Source organism: Neospora caninum, chromosome X (assembly GCF_000208865.1).
Source record: "Neospora caninum Liverpool complete genome, chromosome X".
In the NCBI taxonomy this organism is placed as follows: domain Eukaryota; phylum Apicomplexa; class Conoidasida; order Eucoccidiorida; family Sarcocystidae; genus Neospora; species Neospora caninum.
In genome coordinates this window covers 399,079-417,297 of record NC_018396.1, presented here as the reverse complement: position 1 = coordinate 417,297, position 18,219 = coordinate 399,079, and the positions used below count along the sequence as shown (strand labels likewise).

The window sequence follows — 18,219 nt, the reverse complement described above, 5'->3', positions numbered from 1 at the left end:
ACTGGAGGTGGGGCACGCCTGGTGAACTTGTTCCCCCGCTTGATTGGACGTCGATTGTATGCCGCGCGATTTCCGGCGCCGGATTCCCACGGAAAGAGGCGAATGTCAACAACGGAAGCGAAAAAGAACAGGATAGTGTCGGCAAAAGCAGTCCTTGCACGCGTCTGGTACCTGAACTTGCGTGGGGGGAGGGGGGGCCCACCAGGGGAAAAAGCCTTTGGATGCCCTCTTCTCTCCTCGCATTATTGCAGAGAATCCCGGTGTATCTACACTCTCCTCTCTCTCTCTCTCCTCGGCCTCACTCGCGCATACACCGGTTACTCCCCCGCGACGTACTCTGTGCTTGCGCGCAATTCTCCGATCAAAAGCCGAGGCAGTTCCCTCAGCCGTCGCAGCGGGGGGCGCCCGTGCGCGCCAGCAAGGGAGGTCAGCTGTTTTTTCGGCATCCCACCACACGCGAGTGCGGCACGCCAACTTTTGCATGCACTCCTTTTCTCTCCCACTGCGCCGCGCGCAGTCGGGGGAAACCCGCCAGCCCCGGGGTTTTAGGGGCGAGGCAGCTGTTCGCGGCCTCTCTGTCTCTCGCCGCAGCCAAGGCCGTGCACGGGGCGGCGAGCGGAGGGTAACTCAACACGTTATCCGCTCCGTTCCTCCCGCGAACGCCCCGCTTAGGCGGTCCTCTGCAGTGCCTTGACGCCTTTTTTCCTCCCCAGCCTCCTTTCAGCCCCAACCAAGGAGCTGCCTAGAGGGTAATTCCTGCCTTCGCGAGCGCCGCAGCGCTCCCACTGGTGAGAATCCGCGCTTTCCGGTCCGCTGTAGCCTCCGCGCCTTGCCACGCAGCCTGGTCTCGTGCAAGTCCCAGAGGATTTTCCTTCTTAAATGCAAGAGGCTGCGACCGGCTCTTCTTCTGCACAGAGAAGCGGCTTCCCTGGGCCGCTCTAGCGTTTTCGGCGCAAAAGCGGAAGGGGAACTGCTTCAGGTTTTCCTCTCGATGCTCCGCGTCGGCGAGACCGGGTGTATCGAGCAGTGGCAGTCGATCCCCGGTCTGTGCCCGTTGGGAGAGACTGCCTGTGCAAGGATCGCGACTCGCTTTCTTTTACGGGAGCAGCTGTCCTGTCAAGGAGGAATCGTCTGGTTTTGTCATCGCTTGGCGATCCTCACTCCTAGATCTGGATCTTCTCTGTGGACAGTGTCTTTACCGCAAGCGCAGCCCCGGTGGTCTCCACTGCGACCCGCCGGGCACACGCGAACCCCGATCTGGGTCTTTTTTGTTCGCTCCTGCTGAATGTCTCCCGCGACGCCGTTGTCCGCCGTCCCTGGCCTGCAATTTCCTCGCGACTGCTTTCCAGCCTCTTCCCCCCTCGTCTCACGATCTGTGTCTGCAAAAAGTCGCCGCGGAGAGGCTCGCGGCCCAGCTTGCGTTGGGCCAGAAGCGGCTGCTGCCGGTGCTCTGTGTGCCTGGAGCCTCGACCGAGCACTTTGACGCCTCGTCCTCTGGAGACCGCTTTTTAAGTCGTCTGCGGCGCGTCCACACACTCGGATGTTGCTCGCGGCACGGGTCGACGCGGTACCAGGACAGCATTTCCGCGCGTTTCGCGCATTTCCTCCAGCTGTGTGCCACGCGGGCTCGTGTGTGTCCCAGTTCAGGCCCTCTCTTCCCAATGGGCCAAGGGAAGTAACTGACCCGTGTGCGTTTCCGCAAAACGTAAGTTGTTCCGAACGGGGGATCCTGTCCCCTGCCTGTTTTCTTCACGCGGTGTCGCTGCCAGCAGCGTCACCCACTGGGGCCATCGATTTGTCGCAGACCTCCACGGATGCGCTCGACTTGGCGCTTTCAGATCCTTCTCAGACTGCAGATCAGACCGCGCTTGGACTAGCTCGAAGATGGAATCGAGAACCTGCCGCGGAGGCTGGCGGGCGCGCCTCGCCGTGTCCGTGGCGGTCTTTCTCCTGTGTATCTCGTTCTTCTCGTCCCCTCCGTCCCCTCCGTCCTCTCCGTCCTCCGGCGCCAGCGAAGGGATGTCTTTTCTCTCCGCCGTTGGCGTCGCGGCTACACCACTGAGCGGAAAGCGGCCGGGCCTTATCTCGCGGCGGCTCGACGCGCTCGTCACGAAGTCGATCAAGAAGCTGCTGACGTGGCAGCCTGTCGAACGCCCTGTGCCTTCCTTGAATCTGGACGAAGTTGTCTTTGTCGCCGGACGGCACACAGCCGCGTTGTCCGCGTCCTTTCACACGACGCTGGAAGATGTCCTCATCCTCTTCTTCCGCTGGTTCGACGACACAAAGACAACGCGCTGGGCCAGGCAAGGCCTCATTACGATGGAATCCCTGAAGCGGCAACACACGCGTTACGGCAGCCAAATGGCGAAGGACTACACGAAGAAACAAGAGGAGCCTGAGGAAGACGAGGAGAAGAAGAAGCAGAAAGTGCAGCCAGTCAAGGTGTACGCGGGGCTCGGAGCTTGTCAGCGGCGCAACCGCCACTGGATTTTCGATGGGAACACTTTTCACCGACGAGGAGGTGAAGCGTTTCACATCCCCGACGAGCTTACCGAAAACGACGTGAACTTTATGCGAGGCCTGCCGTTCAGTGTCATTCGTGTCGCGCAGGGAATCTTCGCCTCGGAGCCGCCAGCCTCAGTGCACCGCCTCGAGCGCGAGCTCAAGATCCGTGGTGTCACCACGATCGAGAAACTCCTGTCGAGAACGAATTTTTTCGACCTGTTTGTTCTCTTTGACGTCTTCGACGAAACCCTCAGTCAGATCGACGTCCTGCGCGAATACCACAAGAACTGGCAAAAATACAAGAGTGGAAAGTTCTCGCCTCCGCAGATTCCGCTCGGAGAATGGAAAGAGAAACGCACGATGGAAGAACTCCTTCTCGACGACAACTACGCAGAGACGGATTTTCCAAAGTGCACCACTCTCAAGTGCTTCATGCAGTGGACGTGGCGGAAGACTCCGGAGAAAACCATTGAGGTGAGCAAGAAGAACGTCAACGCGCTGAAGCTTCTGCTCGTCGGCAGCGCCGGGCGGGGAACGTCGTACACGCCTCTGAGCGAACGGAAAAAGATGTCCTTCCTGAAGAAAGCCGGCGACTTCCAGGATCTCGAACACACCGTCGACGCCTTGAAAGACTGGCACCAACGCGAAAAGGCAGACGCAGTCCTCGGGCTAGGAGACATGCTCGGCCTCCCTGGGGCAACCACCGTGCGGGATGAGCGGTTCCAGAAAAGGTGGCATGACATCTTCGTCAAGGTACGACTCGTGGCGTCGAGGAGCCGGGATATGAGCTGAGGCTCGGGGACCTGCACACAGAGAGGAACTCGGAGGCGCGCGCGCGGGACCGCACACTGCTCGGCTTGGTTGGGGGCGAAGCGCTAGTGCGATGCGTCTCATGCACGTGACAGCGGCAGCGAAAGGCGACAGCCTGCCGGAAACGCCGACCGCTGAACCCCGTGTTTACCCCTTGCATGCGTATCGCCTACCTCGCTCCCCGTGTCCACCGCTTGCTGAGAAGGGCGTCCGATGTTTGTGGAGACCCGCGCACCCTCGCTTTCTCGTTTGCCGCATTCCACTCGTCGACGCGGTTGCCCCTGCAGTCGCCCCCGCCACGGGGGCCGCGCCTGGGCTATAAACACATTCCCTCTCGCTTTGTGCACGGCACACTTACCTGAATTCAAACGGGCGACTGCTGCGGAGACAGACGAGACCACAGCTCCTCTGTTTTCGATCCGTGTGCGTGCTCAGGATGCTGGCCTGGATCTTCCGTGGCTAATGACCCTCGGAGACGCAGACTCCGTACTCAGTCCCTCGTCGCAGGTTCGGTACCACTACTCAGTCCAGCATAAGAACTGGCATCTGCCGAACGACTACTACACAGTGAACTTCAAGTTCGGGGCGAACCTGACGCTGGCAAATGGCATGTTCGAGGAGACGGCCTTCAACGCCACCGTGCTTGCCATCAACACCTGGGACTTGTTCGTTGGAAACCCCATTGGTAAGCACCCGACCCGGGCAGTCACACAAAAAAGGTTGCCCGCGTGCGTTCGAAACGGGTGTCTCCGCCGTCGGATGGGGAGACAGCTGTGTCCGATGGGGCCCGCTGCCGTCTTTTGCTCGGCCGCAGCCAGGTCCGTTTCTAGACAGAGCTAGCGGAATCGATGCCGCGCACAGTTCTTAGTCCACGTTTTTCGCCACAATCCGAAAAGGCGCGCTGTCCTCGACTGCCGACGGGGCTGCAAGACGATTTCCCCGCCGTCGCCGCCACCGCTAACCACAGTCGCCCCACGGCATGGCGAGTCGGCGCAGAGGCATAGAGCTCGCTTTGCATGTGCGAGTATTCGAATACACTGTGGGTATCGGCCGCATGGAAAAGCGGAGATGCGTTCCGAATGTTTTGCACGGGCATTTGCTCGGGGGAAGGCATCTCGCCGAGCACCGGGCGTCGCGCCGCAGGGGCTGGCGCCCACACGTGGAAATGGAACGGCGTTGTTCCTGGGGTCGTGTGTGCATGTGGCGCAGCGAACAACATGGCTTCATGGACGAACAAGCTCTGGTGGTTGAGCGAGCAGCTGTACAAAGCTACGCAGAAGAACTCCTCATGGATCATCGTGATGGGGCACCACCCACTGCTCTCGACGGGTCCTGAAGGGGAGCAAGCGCGCCTTCAGAACATCGACGATGTGTACAAGAATCGGCGGTCTCGAGGCCTGGAGTCATTCTTGATCAACACACTGTTCATGCACTACCAGGTTGACGCGTACGTGTCCGGCCACGACCTCTTCATGGACTTCAACTCCATCACAGACGTGGACCGAAACGTCACGGTGTCCTTCATTACCAGCGGAGCGACCGCGCGCCTGTTCCACAAAAACGTCGGCCGAGGATGGGCGGGGCGTCTGCGGGGGGCGTTGTATCCACTGCTGTGTTGGGGAGGACGAAAGGTGTTTTTCGGATTCCATCCTGGAGGCTGCAAACCCTTGAACAAAGACCAGCAGCATCCAGATCAGTTCTTCGTTCAGTCCCAAAGCGGCAATTACAAGGTGAACATCGAGGAGCGCGTGACGCAGGCGACCGGATTTGCAGCGATGAAACTGACGAAAGACTACATGCTCCTAGACTTCATCAACGCGCGCACGAAGAAGTCTGCCGTACACAAAGTGTACCGGCGGACGAACCGCGAAGGCCGAGAGATCAAATTTCTGGACCCTTTCGCCGACGGCCGGCTGCGGTATGAGGAGCTGCTGCTTGACCGCGAGGCGTTCGAGGCGGAGAATGCCGAGCTGATCGAGAAGGAAATTGCCTTTGCGCAAAAGTGTCCCGTGCTGGCCGAGCGGCTGAAGTTCCACGTAACGGAGATGAATGAACTTGCCGGAAGGTACATCGAGTTGACGCAGCAAAAGGAAGTGTACGAAACCATGACCGACACGATGCGAGACCTAATGGCGACTCTTGGGACAAACGTCCAACGGAAGATCTCGGAAATTCTCTCTACCATGTACGTCATTTCTGCTGACCACGCCCGGTTGGAGAAGCGGTATAAAGAGATGCTTGAGTTGAAGGAGAAGATGCCCGAAAAAGAAGACCCGCGATTCAAAGACCTTTTTGAACTCGAGAAGCAGTACGTCGAGACGCGGAAGCTGCGCCGGAAAACGTTCGACGCCTTGCAGTCCGACTCCAGCTCGGCAGGTGTCGAAGACGAGAAGAACCTCAGAAAGTACATTATGACCATGAAACTTCTGCGGAAGCAGATGGATGACCTGGAGCGTGAGATGAAGCAATTCCCTGACCTCGAGACGAAGAAGGCCGCCGCCGCCAAGAAGGCACAGAAGGAGAGCGAGCAAAGAGCAAAGAAGCCCAAGAAGACCCCAGCCATCAAACCGTTGGATACCTCGATTCTGGCGCGCATTCGTCGCAAGGAGCTTCAACTCCGGCGGCACCACGCAGTTCTCGAGGGGCTGGCGAGGTATCCCCAGTCCGAACTGAAGAAGATGCGGGCTGAAATCAACATTCTCAAGCGCCAGGAGGCGAGCGTGCGGCAGGAGTTGGCGCGCCTCCACATGATTCGCAAGCGCAGCGTGCAGCCGATGCGGCCTTCGGATCAGTGGGAGAAGTTCCAAGTGAAAGAAGAACTGGAGACAAAGCTGCGTCAGATCAACGCGTACATGCACGATGTCGAGCTCTTGCCGCCTGCGAAGCGCCATTCCCAGAGCGTCCAAGACGAGTTCGAGGCCATCGAAACGCAGCGGGCCGCGCTGGAGAAAGAGTTGACAGACGTCGTGGACGAGCTAGCGGACCGTAAAATGACGCCCCTCCAAAGCGAGTTCTTGGCCAAAAGCGCAGAACTCAAGAGAAACGAACTGGTGCTCGAGCAACGGAAACTGCTGTCGCCAGAGGAGCTGGCGGTGCCCCAGATCCAGAAAGCGTTGCAAGCGGCAGCCGACAAGCAACTGACTCTCCACATGGAGGTGGAAGCGCTACAGGACAAGGTGCGGCAGGAGTTGAACGCCATTGAGGACGCGTGGGAGCAGGAAATGAGTGCAAAGGGCTACAACGTCCACGACCTCAGCGAAGACGTCGTTGTCGGGCCTGAGGTCGAGCAGCTTTCGGAAAGCGAGGCGCAAATGGTTATCGACTCCGGCAAGGTCGACAGCGCAGCCAATGCAGCGAACGAGCTCGACCGGGCAGAGGAAACTCTGGCTGCGGTCGAGGAGGCCTTGCAAACCGCGGACACAGTCACTGGTGACGAGAAGGAACAGCTAGAGGCGATGCTGGGGCCCGTCGAGGACCTCCCCGCGAAGGAGGAACGCATGCGAGAGCGGGTTGCGGCTCTTCGAAAACGACTGGAACGAGAGACGAATATGTTGGAGAACCTGGTTCCGACAGAAGTGCCTGAAGAGGGGAAGAAGCAGGAGGGAGTGGAGGAGTCCCCCGGGGCGGACGTGGAAGAAGCCGAGGCCTCGAAAACAGAGACGAAGAAGGAAGAGGACGAACTGTCGAGCCCAGCCGGAGACTCTAAACCTCTGGAGACAGATGACGCGGAAGACAGAGCACGCGTTGCTGACGGCGGCATTGCGGGGAATTCCGCAGCACAGACGCCGGACGCAGATGAGGAACTGAGTCCTGGGGCGACCTCTCCGCGGCGGCTTGCATCCGTTCTCGAGTTGTTCAAGACCAAACGAGACCCCTCGCCGTTTAAGAAGATAGAAAAGGTCGACGTTGGCCCGACCGATGCCTGCATGCAGGTGCCGATGCTCGAGGCGACAGTTCAGCGCAGACTGAAACCGCAGAGCGAAGAAGAGGTGAAGGAAAAGTGCGTGCACCGTCTGGCCAACCAGGCGTATCGGCAGCAGCTGCGGTACATACACAACGGCATGTTCTTCTCGCAAGGCCCTCAAGGGCTCACGCCAACCCTCTACGATGATCCCTCGGTTCATGTGGCTCGGGCGTGGAGCGAGTTCTTTGGATACACGCACTCGTCGCGTTTCAAGAGTATCATGAAAGACATACGGCACGGACTTCAGTTCGTGCACGAGACGTATAAGACCTATTCGTTTGCGGAGGCGATGCAGATGGAACTTCTCGAGGCAATACGGCGAAGAGAGGAAGAGCTCGAGCTTCCTCTGGATCAGGATATTGAAGTGAGGGACAATGACGTCGATATGGACGTACTGGCTGAGCGCGAAGCTCCCAAGACGCCAGAGGAAGACAAAAGCCCAAAAGAAGAAAAGGAGGAACAGTCAGAAGAGGCGGAGCCTGGTGAAGAAGAGCCCGGCACAGATATCCCAATCGATGAAATCGACACCAGCTACGAAGACTGAGGATCGCTCAGAGCATGACTCTCGCGCTAGTCGCAAGGGTCTCTAGCGGCGGTCGTTCGGCCTCTGTATGTCGCGGTTCAGCTGAACCAGCAGGGGAAATGCGAAACGGGGCATAACGCTCAGCTGCCTGGATTGCAGTGGCGCCCTGCAAGGCTGGTTGTCCCGTCACCTCCGCCGACTTTCCTTATTCGATTTTGCTCCACCTGGCGTGGCGGAGGCCCGCGTTACGATGCGCGAGGTGGGGCGAATTCTTTTTTTGACTCCATAGGCGAACTGTCGCCTCTGGAATTGATCGTTGAAGGTTCGAAGGCGAACGCAGGTCTCCATAGAGCTCTTGCCCACACGCCCCTGCTAATGCGAAGCTCGGAGCCACGGACAAACGAATTACTCGGTCACACGAACCAGCTGTTGCGGGTACACGCCCAGGAATTCGTCTGTTCCGCAGAGAACCAGCAGGCTGTTGTCTGGGGGCACCCCAACCTGTTCACGTGTAGAATGGATTACGATTCCACGGCAGTCAACACACTTATAAATCTATGAGTGAATCTACCAGGCTGCCTAACCGATAGGAGCGCTGAGGTGACCGCGCTGCGGAAGGCTCCAGCACGGCAAAGGCTCGCAGGTAGATCCGTCGGCTTCAGGCGGTTCGTGAGTGCACAACGAAAGAGCCCTCCGTTTCCATCCTTCTGGTGTATGTTTTTTTCATCCGCCAATAGGCGGATATTTGCTCTCGTCCAGGGCGCCCTGCTGACCCACGGCGTTCTCGTTCCGTTGGGGAGTCCCTCTCGGCTGCTCCAGTTTACGTTTCGGCGTCCGCCAGGTGCCGTCACATCGCAGCATCCATGTAGTTCTTACCGCATGGGGGCGCTGGTGCGAAGGCGAAACAAGCGTCGACGGTCCAGCGTTTCCCCAGCTGCTGTGACTGGGCATGTGTGAGGGTTGTTGCGAGTCTGCTGCACAGGTTCTTCCATCTTTTTAAGTCCTTGGGAAAGGCTGGAAGCGAGGTGGATGCAAGCTGCGCCTGGTTCAGTATCATGTGCACTGCGATGTGGCCAGAAAGTCGGGAAATTGTGGAAATGCATTCAGAGGAGCTCTGCAATACGGAAAAGAGGCGTCGCAAGTGTACGTGTTCTCGCACTGATTAGCGTTGCTTGTCAAACTGGAAAGACTTCGGAATGTCCCGCGTCGTACGTCTTGGGGTTAAGGCTAACACTATCCGAGGAATTGCAGGTTCGGTGGCAGCGTCGCGCGAAGCCGTGGATGCAGTTTATGTGCTTGTCATGTATGGTGGCAATCACTGAATCAATAAGGAACTGTTCTTTTTAAAACGGGCATGTATGTATATTCGCATGGGCGTGATGAAGGCCATGTTTGCAGTGTGTCAGCTTGTCTGACGGGCGCCTCACATTTTCGATCTGATGGACTCGATTCTGGGGCACCGGCTGCACTCAGCGTATCTAAACGGGTCCAAGTAGGTATGATGATACCATTCGGAACATAAGATGCACCTATGCTCAACCTGTTGAGGCAGAGCACTCAACTGGATTCCTAGGGAACTGTGCTCCCTTTAATAAGGATTTTAATATAAGTCACCAGGCATCCAGGCACTCGCGCACCCAAACCGTAAGTTCGTAATCTCAATGGTTTGCGATTGAACCCATAACATAATGATATTTAAGTTTAAATCCTTGAAAAAGCCCCCCAGAAAGAGCTTACAAATAAACCTGTCTCCGGATTCTCACTTCCAAAATACTGTGGAACTGACCATACTCGAGTCTCAATAGTTTTCTCTCGCTGTGAATACGAGTGACAACAGTAATCCATATCGTTCTCCTGGAACATAACCGATGTTGAATACCTTAATGTCATAGGGTATTGAAATCCAACACTTTTAGCTGCCTCGAGGAGTCCAGGGGGTTGCCCGTGTACAGCCTCTCCTCGTCGGCACATCAGAGACACTTGATCGCACGTGATCACTTCCTCTGTCGGCATGACGTGACACGGAGCGAATGCTGGCATCCAGGTAGAGGCAGGCGAAATGTGGCACTAAACGGCTGCTCCCACGAACCCCTCCTTCACGTGCACGTTGATGGTTGAACCATACAAGAGGAGCCACAAGGTAAATACAGCAAAAGGAAGGTTCGTAGCGCCGTACCCAATTCCGTTTGCTTCCTCTGCCGCTCACGCAGTCGGATAGGCTGGGGCTACCTAACTAGGGAGTTATGCGCGGGAATGCAGCCATAGTACGCGTCACCGCTTCCGTCGTGCCCCTGTCGAACGGTTCGCGTTCAGCGGATTCTCTAAGGCTTTTAGCGCGCGGAGAGACATGAGTGCTTGACAGCAGCGACTGCTGATCTCTACTCAAAAAATCAGCGGCCCTTGAAGAACGGCTGCAGCGGAACCCATCCCCTGTGCATCCCTCTCGCAGGTTACTGAATTGATTTTTGAAGCATGAGCGTGGATCAGACATGAGCGGAAAATAACGTACTGGAAAGGGAGGTCGGCCGTTCATCAGAGAGGCGTCAAGGACGTCGTGAGCGCGCGGACTCCTGAGTGGTGTTTTTATATTGTCACTACGATGTATGCTTCTCTAGTCGATATGATCCGATTTAGACACCATGACATATAAGCTGGCCGGAACCATGTAGAGCGACAAGCTGTGCAATTCTTGAGTTCACTGCGGTCTGAACGAAGTGCATATAAAGGCTGAAGAAGGATCGGAGGGTGTCTTAACTCAAAGCTAGAGTGTCGGACAGCGAGAGCGAGAGAACAAAACGTTTTAAGACGAGATCGCAGAGCCTCACAACACAACTAAAACTGGGAAACAATGCCTTCACCCCCCCCCCCCCCCCGCCAGTCCCCGTCCCCCTTGCCACCAAGAGTCCGTGGGACTGATTCAGTGGGCAAAAGAACCCAGTTTCGGCCTTGTTGCGGTTTGAGCTCCACACCGCAGCACACTCCGGCGCTCTTGGTGGCCCCGCCGCCGATGCCAGCGCTAGGCGCCTGGCGGCGGCGGAAGGAAAAACGACCCCAACCTTCTTAATCCGTAACTCATTTTCTCACACAGAGAGGCCATCGTCCGTGACATTCAATATATATTTATACAACGGAACTACGGTCGTGCTTCGTTTCCTGACCGGCACAAGGCTGCTGACCGGTGTCGCTCGACAACGGCCGTTGCAGCGGCGAAGCAACTGTGAACGGTGTCGGCAAGATGTTCCCGAGCAAGAGGTGCTTGGAGGGGCAACTGAAAAGGCTCTCTACGGGAAACGAGACGAGATTCTTGAGCTGTGGGTGTCGAGCAGGTTCATGGCAGGCTAAAAAAAGCATGCAGCCGCTGCCGTGGAAGTGACTACACGACACGTTGACGCTCCGCAACCAGTGGAGGGAAAACGGCGTGGCCGAGAGAATGACAGAATAGCAGTAAACCTGAGTCCGGTGCAAGATGTACAGTGCCTTTCTTTGCGTTGAGTGCTTAGAACTTTGCATGCGCTCGGCTCACAATTTCCCGGATGGCCTCTATTTTAAACCCAGTGACTTTTTTCTTTCCGCCATGGACGCGTTGCACGGCTAACGCGAGGATTCTTTGGGTATGGCTGTCCGTAGGGTTGTGTGTCGCAAAATCGAGGTTCCGCGTCTCTGAGGCCCCAGCCGAGTTAACACAACTGGCATTGAGAGCTCGATTTGAGTTTGTCACTGTTTCTGAGAGGGTCCTGCAAGAATAACGAGTGACAGGCGAGAAATGTTTCTCACCTTTTTGCTGTCTGTACGAGCCTCGCTTCCAATTTCTCATGGGACAAAAGACGTTTGTCACTCTTCAGATGTACAAGACTATGAACTGCGTATCTAGAGACAGAAGCAGGCGCTTTGAACTCCGCCTCGAGCAAATGTATGTGTTGAACGTGTTGCACTAGGTCGTTTTGTTCTGCAGTACCGGAAAGTGAAGGCCTGGGACTCATGAGGATGAGATGGGACTGCCCTCCCCATTACTTTGTTTTCCTTTTCCGTAGATCCGCGCTGGATTGGTGTCGTCACTACTCGCTGACTTGTGCGCAGTCGATGTCCCGTTTTGCGTTAACAGCTTATCTGTCTACGTTCGTTTAATCTCGGTCGGTTTCCGTCGTTATGTTCCTATTACACGGTTTCCTCTGTGTCCAACCCCAACAGATGCTAACGGGGAGAGAACCGGTACACAGTCTTGGGATAAGGATCCGCAGTCTCTGTAGACTGGGTCTAAATCTGGCGTTTATTCTCTCGTTTTTTGTGTCGTGCCGTTTTCAGCTCCACCTGCCGCGGTTCCTTCTATTGAATCTTCGCTGGAGAAACGTGCCGTGCTGCTCGTTCCCCTCCGAAAGGAGGATTGACTGTCTTCCGGTCCTAAAACCTGTCGCTCAGGATTTTTAGGGCAGCCCTGCGGTTTCGAGTAACCCGACAAGGAAGCAGTGTATCAAGAGCTTGGCGGTACCAGGGGTTCGCGTCGGTTCTTGACAGATTGCAGGAAGAGCCCCCGAACCTTTTCTTTTGCAGAGACAAGATGGAAGGCCTGATACGTCCGGTGGTGGCCTTCCGGCGGCAAAACATTCGGAGTCGTCACTTTTTCTGGCTCCTCGCGCTGATTTCGATGTTTCTCCTGCTCACGTCATGGTCTTATCGGGGACGTAGAACAATCAGCTGGGCTGGCATCCCACGTTACACGGGTTTCGCGGAGGCCGCCGGTCAGTCCGCGGACTCTCTAGGAGGGAGCGACCGTTTGCCTCAGGAACGCGGGATGCAGCCTCGACGCCTGAGCAGCATCGTGAAGAAGTTTGTTGTATGGGAGCCGGTTCATCGTTTAATGCCCAGCTTGAATTTGGACAGTGTGGTGTTTGTTGCGGGCAAGCATAAAGCAGACCGTTCGGCTGCCTTTCACGCCACAATGGACGACGTGATGACACTCTTTTTGCGTTGGTTCAACGAGAATGGCAACATGAATTGGTTGTTGCAAAGCTTCGTCACGGAGGCTGCGTTGCTTCGGGCACACAGTCGCTACCAGGATCAGATGATCCACGAGCAAACGCAAAGCGAATCTGAGCGGCCGACAAGCCCAGAAGATAACATGAACAAGCTCTTGAACGTCGAAGTGTACACGTATCTGGCTGCAGCAAAGCGCCGTGTCCGGGACTGGGTCTGCGATGGGAACTCGTTTCTGAGGACTGGCGAAGAAGGTAGGGATCTTGCCAAGAAGCCGCTTCTAACGGAACGGGACGCCGGGTTTTTACGAGGCCTTCCGTACAGTGTTCTCCGTGTCGCACGAGGCGTGTATGCCGACACCTTGCCGGCATCGGTGGAGCGACTGCAGGAAGAGCTGTACCACCGCGACGTTAGGACGGTCGACGACTTACTGATGAAAACCAACATCATAGACCTCTTTGTTCTTTTCGACGTTACGGACGAATCCTTCACTCAGATCGACGTCCTCCGGGAGGTTGCGCGCAACTGGGAACTGGCCCGGGAGGGACGGCTCGTCCCCCCACTGCTACCGCCAGGGACATGGAAGGGAAAGCGAAGCTTAGAAGATCTGATACGTGACGGCCACTATCCGTCGATGAAGTTCCCCAAGTGCACCACGCTCAAGTGCGTGATGCAGGAAACGTGGTCGGAGCACTCAGTGGATACCATCTCCGTCGAAAAAACGGACACGAACTCGCTCAAGTTGCTTCTCGTCGGAAACACTGGCATCGGCGAGTACAAACATCGCGCAAAGAGGAAGGGTTTCTGGTACAGTCTGAAGCGGTTCCTGTGGGCAAACGAAATCGATCAAGTTGTTGCGGCGTTGAAAACGTGGCATGAAAAAGAAAAGGCAGACGCTGTCTTGGGCCTGGGGGATTTTTTTGGAATCCCTGGTCCGCTCTCGGCTCGTGACGAACGATTCAGCACAAAGTGGTACGACGTCTTCGTCAAGGTACGTTTCAAGGGATTCGGCTCGCTACAACGTTTCCTGCTAAAGAACGACGACCTACCACTGTAGAGTGATGCGCGTATGTTCGTAGGATGATGCGTGGTAGGGAATCTTCTCGGACCTTGATACTCCATTTATAGAGTTGAGCGTGCACACACTGAATTGCGACGCCCACGTCTTCGCGCTGCTGGTGAAACGGACGTGCTCTCAAATCGTGAAGACGTTGTTTGCCTTTGAGTAAGACCGACGTCGATGCTTTTGGTCGGTAGTCGAGGCGCTCCTGTCTCTGACTGTCGTCATTTGGGAGAAGTTCCGTGCTTCCTTCTGCTGGCGCACTGCCCGGACGCCATCGTGTAATCTCCGCGCTCGAACGGGCGTATCATGCATGAGCCTGTTGCTTGTAGCGAGGAAGTGGATGCGTTTAACGGGACCGCCCTTTCCCTGTTCGTCTACGACTCTGCTCCGTTTCGTCTCCTCTAGAAGCCGTTGATTCCCCGTACAGCTCGGACGGCGTGGAATGGGGTGGATGTACGGTGCAAGAGACGGCTGAGAGAACGAAGTGTTCCGTGGGGCTGGAGGGGAACATCTTTGGGGTCGTTGAGACCTTTCCGGCTGCTCGCCGATTCCTATTCTCACGGCAAATACGTGTCGCCACTGTCCGCAAGGAGTTGTCACTGTGATTGCGCTCTGCTGTTCCCAGGACGCCGGACTTGACATACCGTGGCTGATGACGCTTGGAGACGAGGAGGCTCTGGTGAACCCTTCTGCCTCTATCCGACACCACTATACACAGGAGCATCAGAACTGGTACATGCCCAGTGACGCGTACACAGTAACGTTCAATTTCACGGCAAATATGACCATGGCGGATGGCACGATTCAGCAAGAGTCCTTCAACGCGACGGTGATCAACATCAACACATGGTCTCTCTTTGTCGGCAATCCAGTCGGTGAGTCCAGCATCAGCCGAAACGGCACGTTGCTGGTCTGCGACGTGTTTTTACCTTTTTGTTCATTCCCCAGTCGACTGCGTTTCGAAAAGCACATGTGACTCCAAGAGAGAGGTGCCCTTGAGCGACTCTGAGGAAAAAAGGCCGTGTTGAATTCGATCTTAGCATTCGCAACGGTAACCCCGTTGGGGCCTGTTATGGCGTCTGTGATCCGTGTCGTCACACCGGAGAGATTGCGCCGTTCTTGGCGCGTGGGGGGGGGGGTGTCGACGCGTCGGCCGATTCTCCTGTTTGCGACGTCTTTTTCGTATTTTGCAGCGAACAATATGCACTCCATGATGGAGCGCCTCATGTGGCTGAGCGACCGACTGTACACGGCAGTCAATCAGACAACGAATTGGTTGATCCTCATGGGGCACCACCCACTGCTGTCGACGGGCACTCAAGGCGAACAAGGGCGCTTGCAGTACGTCGACGACTTGTACAAGAACGGCCAGCCGCGCGGCACAGAGGCTGTCCTCATCCAGATGCTTTTGACGCACTACGAGGTGGATGCGTACGTTTCCGGCCACGACTATTTCATGGACTATGTCTCTATGGAAGACCTGAACAGAAACACGACCATCGCCTTCATCAGCAGCGGCGCAGGAGCGCGGCTCCTCGACAAAGATGTCGGTCGGGGGTGGATCGGTCGGCTGCGAGGCGCGCTGTATCCCATTCTCTGCTGGTCCGGGCGGCGCATTCTGTTCGCCTTTAACCCTGGCGGGTGTCGTCCGGAAGGGCGGGATCAGAGGCAAGCCCACCGGTTCTTCGCTCCGGTGAATGGACAGTACAAAGTGAACATCGCGGAGCGGATCACGACGGCCACGGGTTTTGCTGCCTTGCGGCTCACCAAAGACTACATGATCGTGGAATTCATCGACGGCCGAACAGGGAAAGCGACTGGGCGACGGGTCAGCAAGCGATCGAACAAGGATGATCGTGACGTTCAGTTCATGGACCCCATCGCGGAGGGGCGGCTGCGGTACGACGAGTTGGAGCAAGCGCGAACAGCGTTTGCAGATGCGAACGAGGAGCGCATCAGCAGAGAGATAACTTTTGCGCGTCAGTGTCCGGTCCTTGCGCAGCGGATAAAATTCTACCAATCCGAAATCAACGACTTGGTGGTCAAGTATGAGCAGCTCGGGAAAGAGAAAAACGCCTATGAGATTATGGACGAGAACGCCGTTGAAATGTTGTTGTCTGAGGGGATCAGCGTCGTCTCGCGCATTGCGCAGGCCATTTCCGAAATGCATGTGCTCGCTGGGGACTACGAGAAGATGATGAAAAAGTACCGCGAGCTCGTGGAGCTCAAAGACACGATGCCTGCAGCCGATGACCCCCGGTATGCCCAGTTGTTTCAACTTGAGAAAGCGTACGTCGAGGCGCGCAAGATGCGGCAGCAGACAGGCCGGGAGTTGGCTCTCGAGCGCGACGGCGTGCAGGATCGCGACGGCGAGAAGGAATTGGAGCGCCTCATCCTCAGTATGCAGATGCTGCGGAAGGAAATTGTCGCGATCGAGAACGACATAAAAAAGAACCCAGATGTGCGTGGGCCGACGAAGGAGAAGGGCGATGGGAAAGGTGCGGAAACGACGGAAGGCGGCGAGGTCAAGGGCCCGCTGCCGGCCATCAAGTACCCTGACGATTCGCTCGTGGCACGCATCACACGAAAGCGGGAGCAGCTGCTCAAGAACGAACGCGCTTTGGCCGATTTGATGAACCTTCGTCAAGAGGAGCGCGACAAAGTCAAGATGCGGGCCGTTGAGCTCGAGAGGCTAGTCAAGGGCACCCGAGAAGAACTGGCTGCCATGGAACAGCGCTTGCAGCGGCAGATGGAACCCATGCGCCCGTCTCGAGCCTGGGACTTGTTTCAGCGGAGACAGGACCTCGAGACGAAATTGGGGCAGATCAAGATTTTTATGAACCAAGTGAAAAAGCTTCCGGAGGAAGCTCGAACGTCGCCGGAAGCCAAGACACAACTGGACAACCTCACTGCGCAACGGGCAAACATTGAGCAAGACATCCGCGACCTCAACGACGAGCTGGGGGACCGTGCGCCGACCGAACTGGAGAAGAGGTGTCTGGATAAGAAAGCGAGCATTTGGCGAGCCGAGATGGTCCTCGCTCAAGAGGCCGTTCTTTCCGAACAGCAGCGGTCTGTCCCGATTGTTCAAGAAGCGCTGCAAGCAGCGACGCAATCGATCGACGGACTGCGGCGCGAATTTGACACGCTCACCGCGAAACTCCGCAGAGATTTGGAAGAACGCGATGCGGCCTTTGACGCCGGACTGAAGGTCGCAGGACTCCCGCCGCCACAGGCCGACGATGGAACTGTCACGCCGGTTCCAGAGTCGGTGGTTCCTCCGAGTCTCGCAACTCAGAGCGAGACACGAGCGGATGCGCTCATGTTTGAGTTCAAAGAAGTTGAAGACCAACTCGCCGTCATTGACGAGGCACTGCGTGTTCGCCCGTCACTCAGTCCGGAGGATCTGGCCCAGCTGGAGAACCTGCTCGGGCCCATCAAGAACTTGCCGGAGGCGAAGGCAGCTCTGGAGCAACGGCTGCTGGAGCTGAAGAACCAGGCGGAAAAGGCTTCGCAGGCAGCAGACGCAGACGCTCAGGGCAAACGTGAAGGCAGTGGGTCGCGGCGGCTCATGGACCTCTTTGAAGTGAAGCGCGAGCCATCGCCCTACAAGCAACTGGACAAACTCGATGTTGGACCCGTGGACACGTGCCTGCAAATCCCCCTGCTGGAGTACCACGTCGAAATCGCGTTGCATCCTACCGTGCAAACGTACATCAAGGATAAATGCATTTTCATTTTTGCGCAGATGGCGTACCATACCCAGTACCGCGTGATTCAGCCCGTCCAGTTCTACTTGAAGAGTCAGAAAGGCCTCCAGACGCTGTTGTACCGCGTGCCTTCTGCCCATGTGTTTCGCGCGTGGAATCAGTTCTTCGGCAGCGTGCACAATTCGCGATTCAAGAGCCTTATGAAGCACCTGAAGACTGGTGTGAAGTTTGTGCACGACACCTTCACGTCACTCGGGGCTAAGGACAGCCAGGCCCTCGAAGCACTGGCACGAGTGGAGACAAAAGTATCCCCGACGGTCGAAGAGGGAGTCTTAGAGGAGGAAGCAAAACAAGAGGAGGAAGCGAATCAGGAGGAGGAAGCAAAACAAGAGGAGGAAGCAAAACAAGAGGAGGAAGCAAAACAAGAGGAGGAAGCAAAACAAGAGGAGGAAGCGAATCAGGAGGAGGAAGCAAAACAAGAGGAGGAAGCGAATCAGGAGGAGGAAGCGAATCAGGAGGAGGAAGCAAAACAAGAGGAGGAAGCGAATCAGGAGGAGGAAGCAAAACAAGAGGAGGAAGCAAAACAAGAGGAGGAAGCGAATCAGGAGGAGGAAGCGAATCAGGAGGAGGAAGCAAAACAAGAGGAGGAAGCAAAACAAGAGGAGGAAGCGAA

The 18,219-nt window shown here is 56.4% G+C and overlaps 2 protein-coding genes across 2 annotated transcripts; both read left to right on the top strand.

The window, feature by feature from the left end:
* Positions 1-2,019: 2,019 nt before the first annotated feature.
* NCLIV_045270 (hypothetical protein) lies at positions 2,020-7,823 on the top strand (the record flags this gene model as incomplete). Its single annotated transcript, XM_003884076.1, has 3 exons — positions 2,020-3,258; positions 3,751-4,000; positions 4,525-7,823. 3 exons carry the CDS (start codon positions 2,020-2,022, stop codon positions 7,821-7,823), a joined length of 4,788 nt encoding a protein of 1,595 aa, XP_003884125.1.
* A 4,534-nt stretch (positions 7,824-12,357) lies between these two features.
* NCLIV_045260 (hypothetical protein) lies at positions 12,358-14,812 on the top strand (the record flags this gene model as incomplete). Its single annotated transcript, XM_003884075.1, has 2 exons — positions 12,358-13,764; positions 14,462-14,812. The coding sequence occupies 2 exons, from the start codon at positions 12,358-12,360 to the stop codon at positions 14,810-14,812; spliced, it is 1,758 nt and encodes a 585-aa protein (XP_003884124.1).
* Between the last annotated feature and the right edge of the window lie 3,407 nt (positions 14,813-18,219).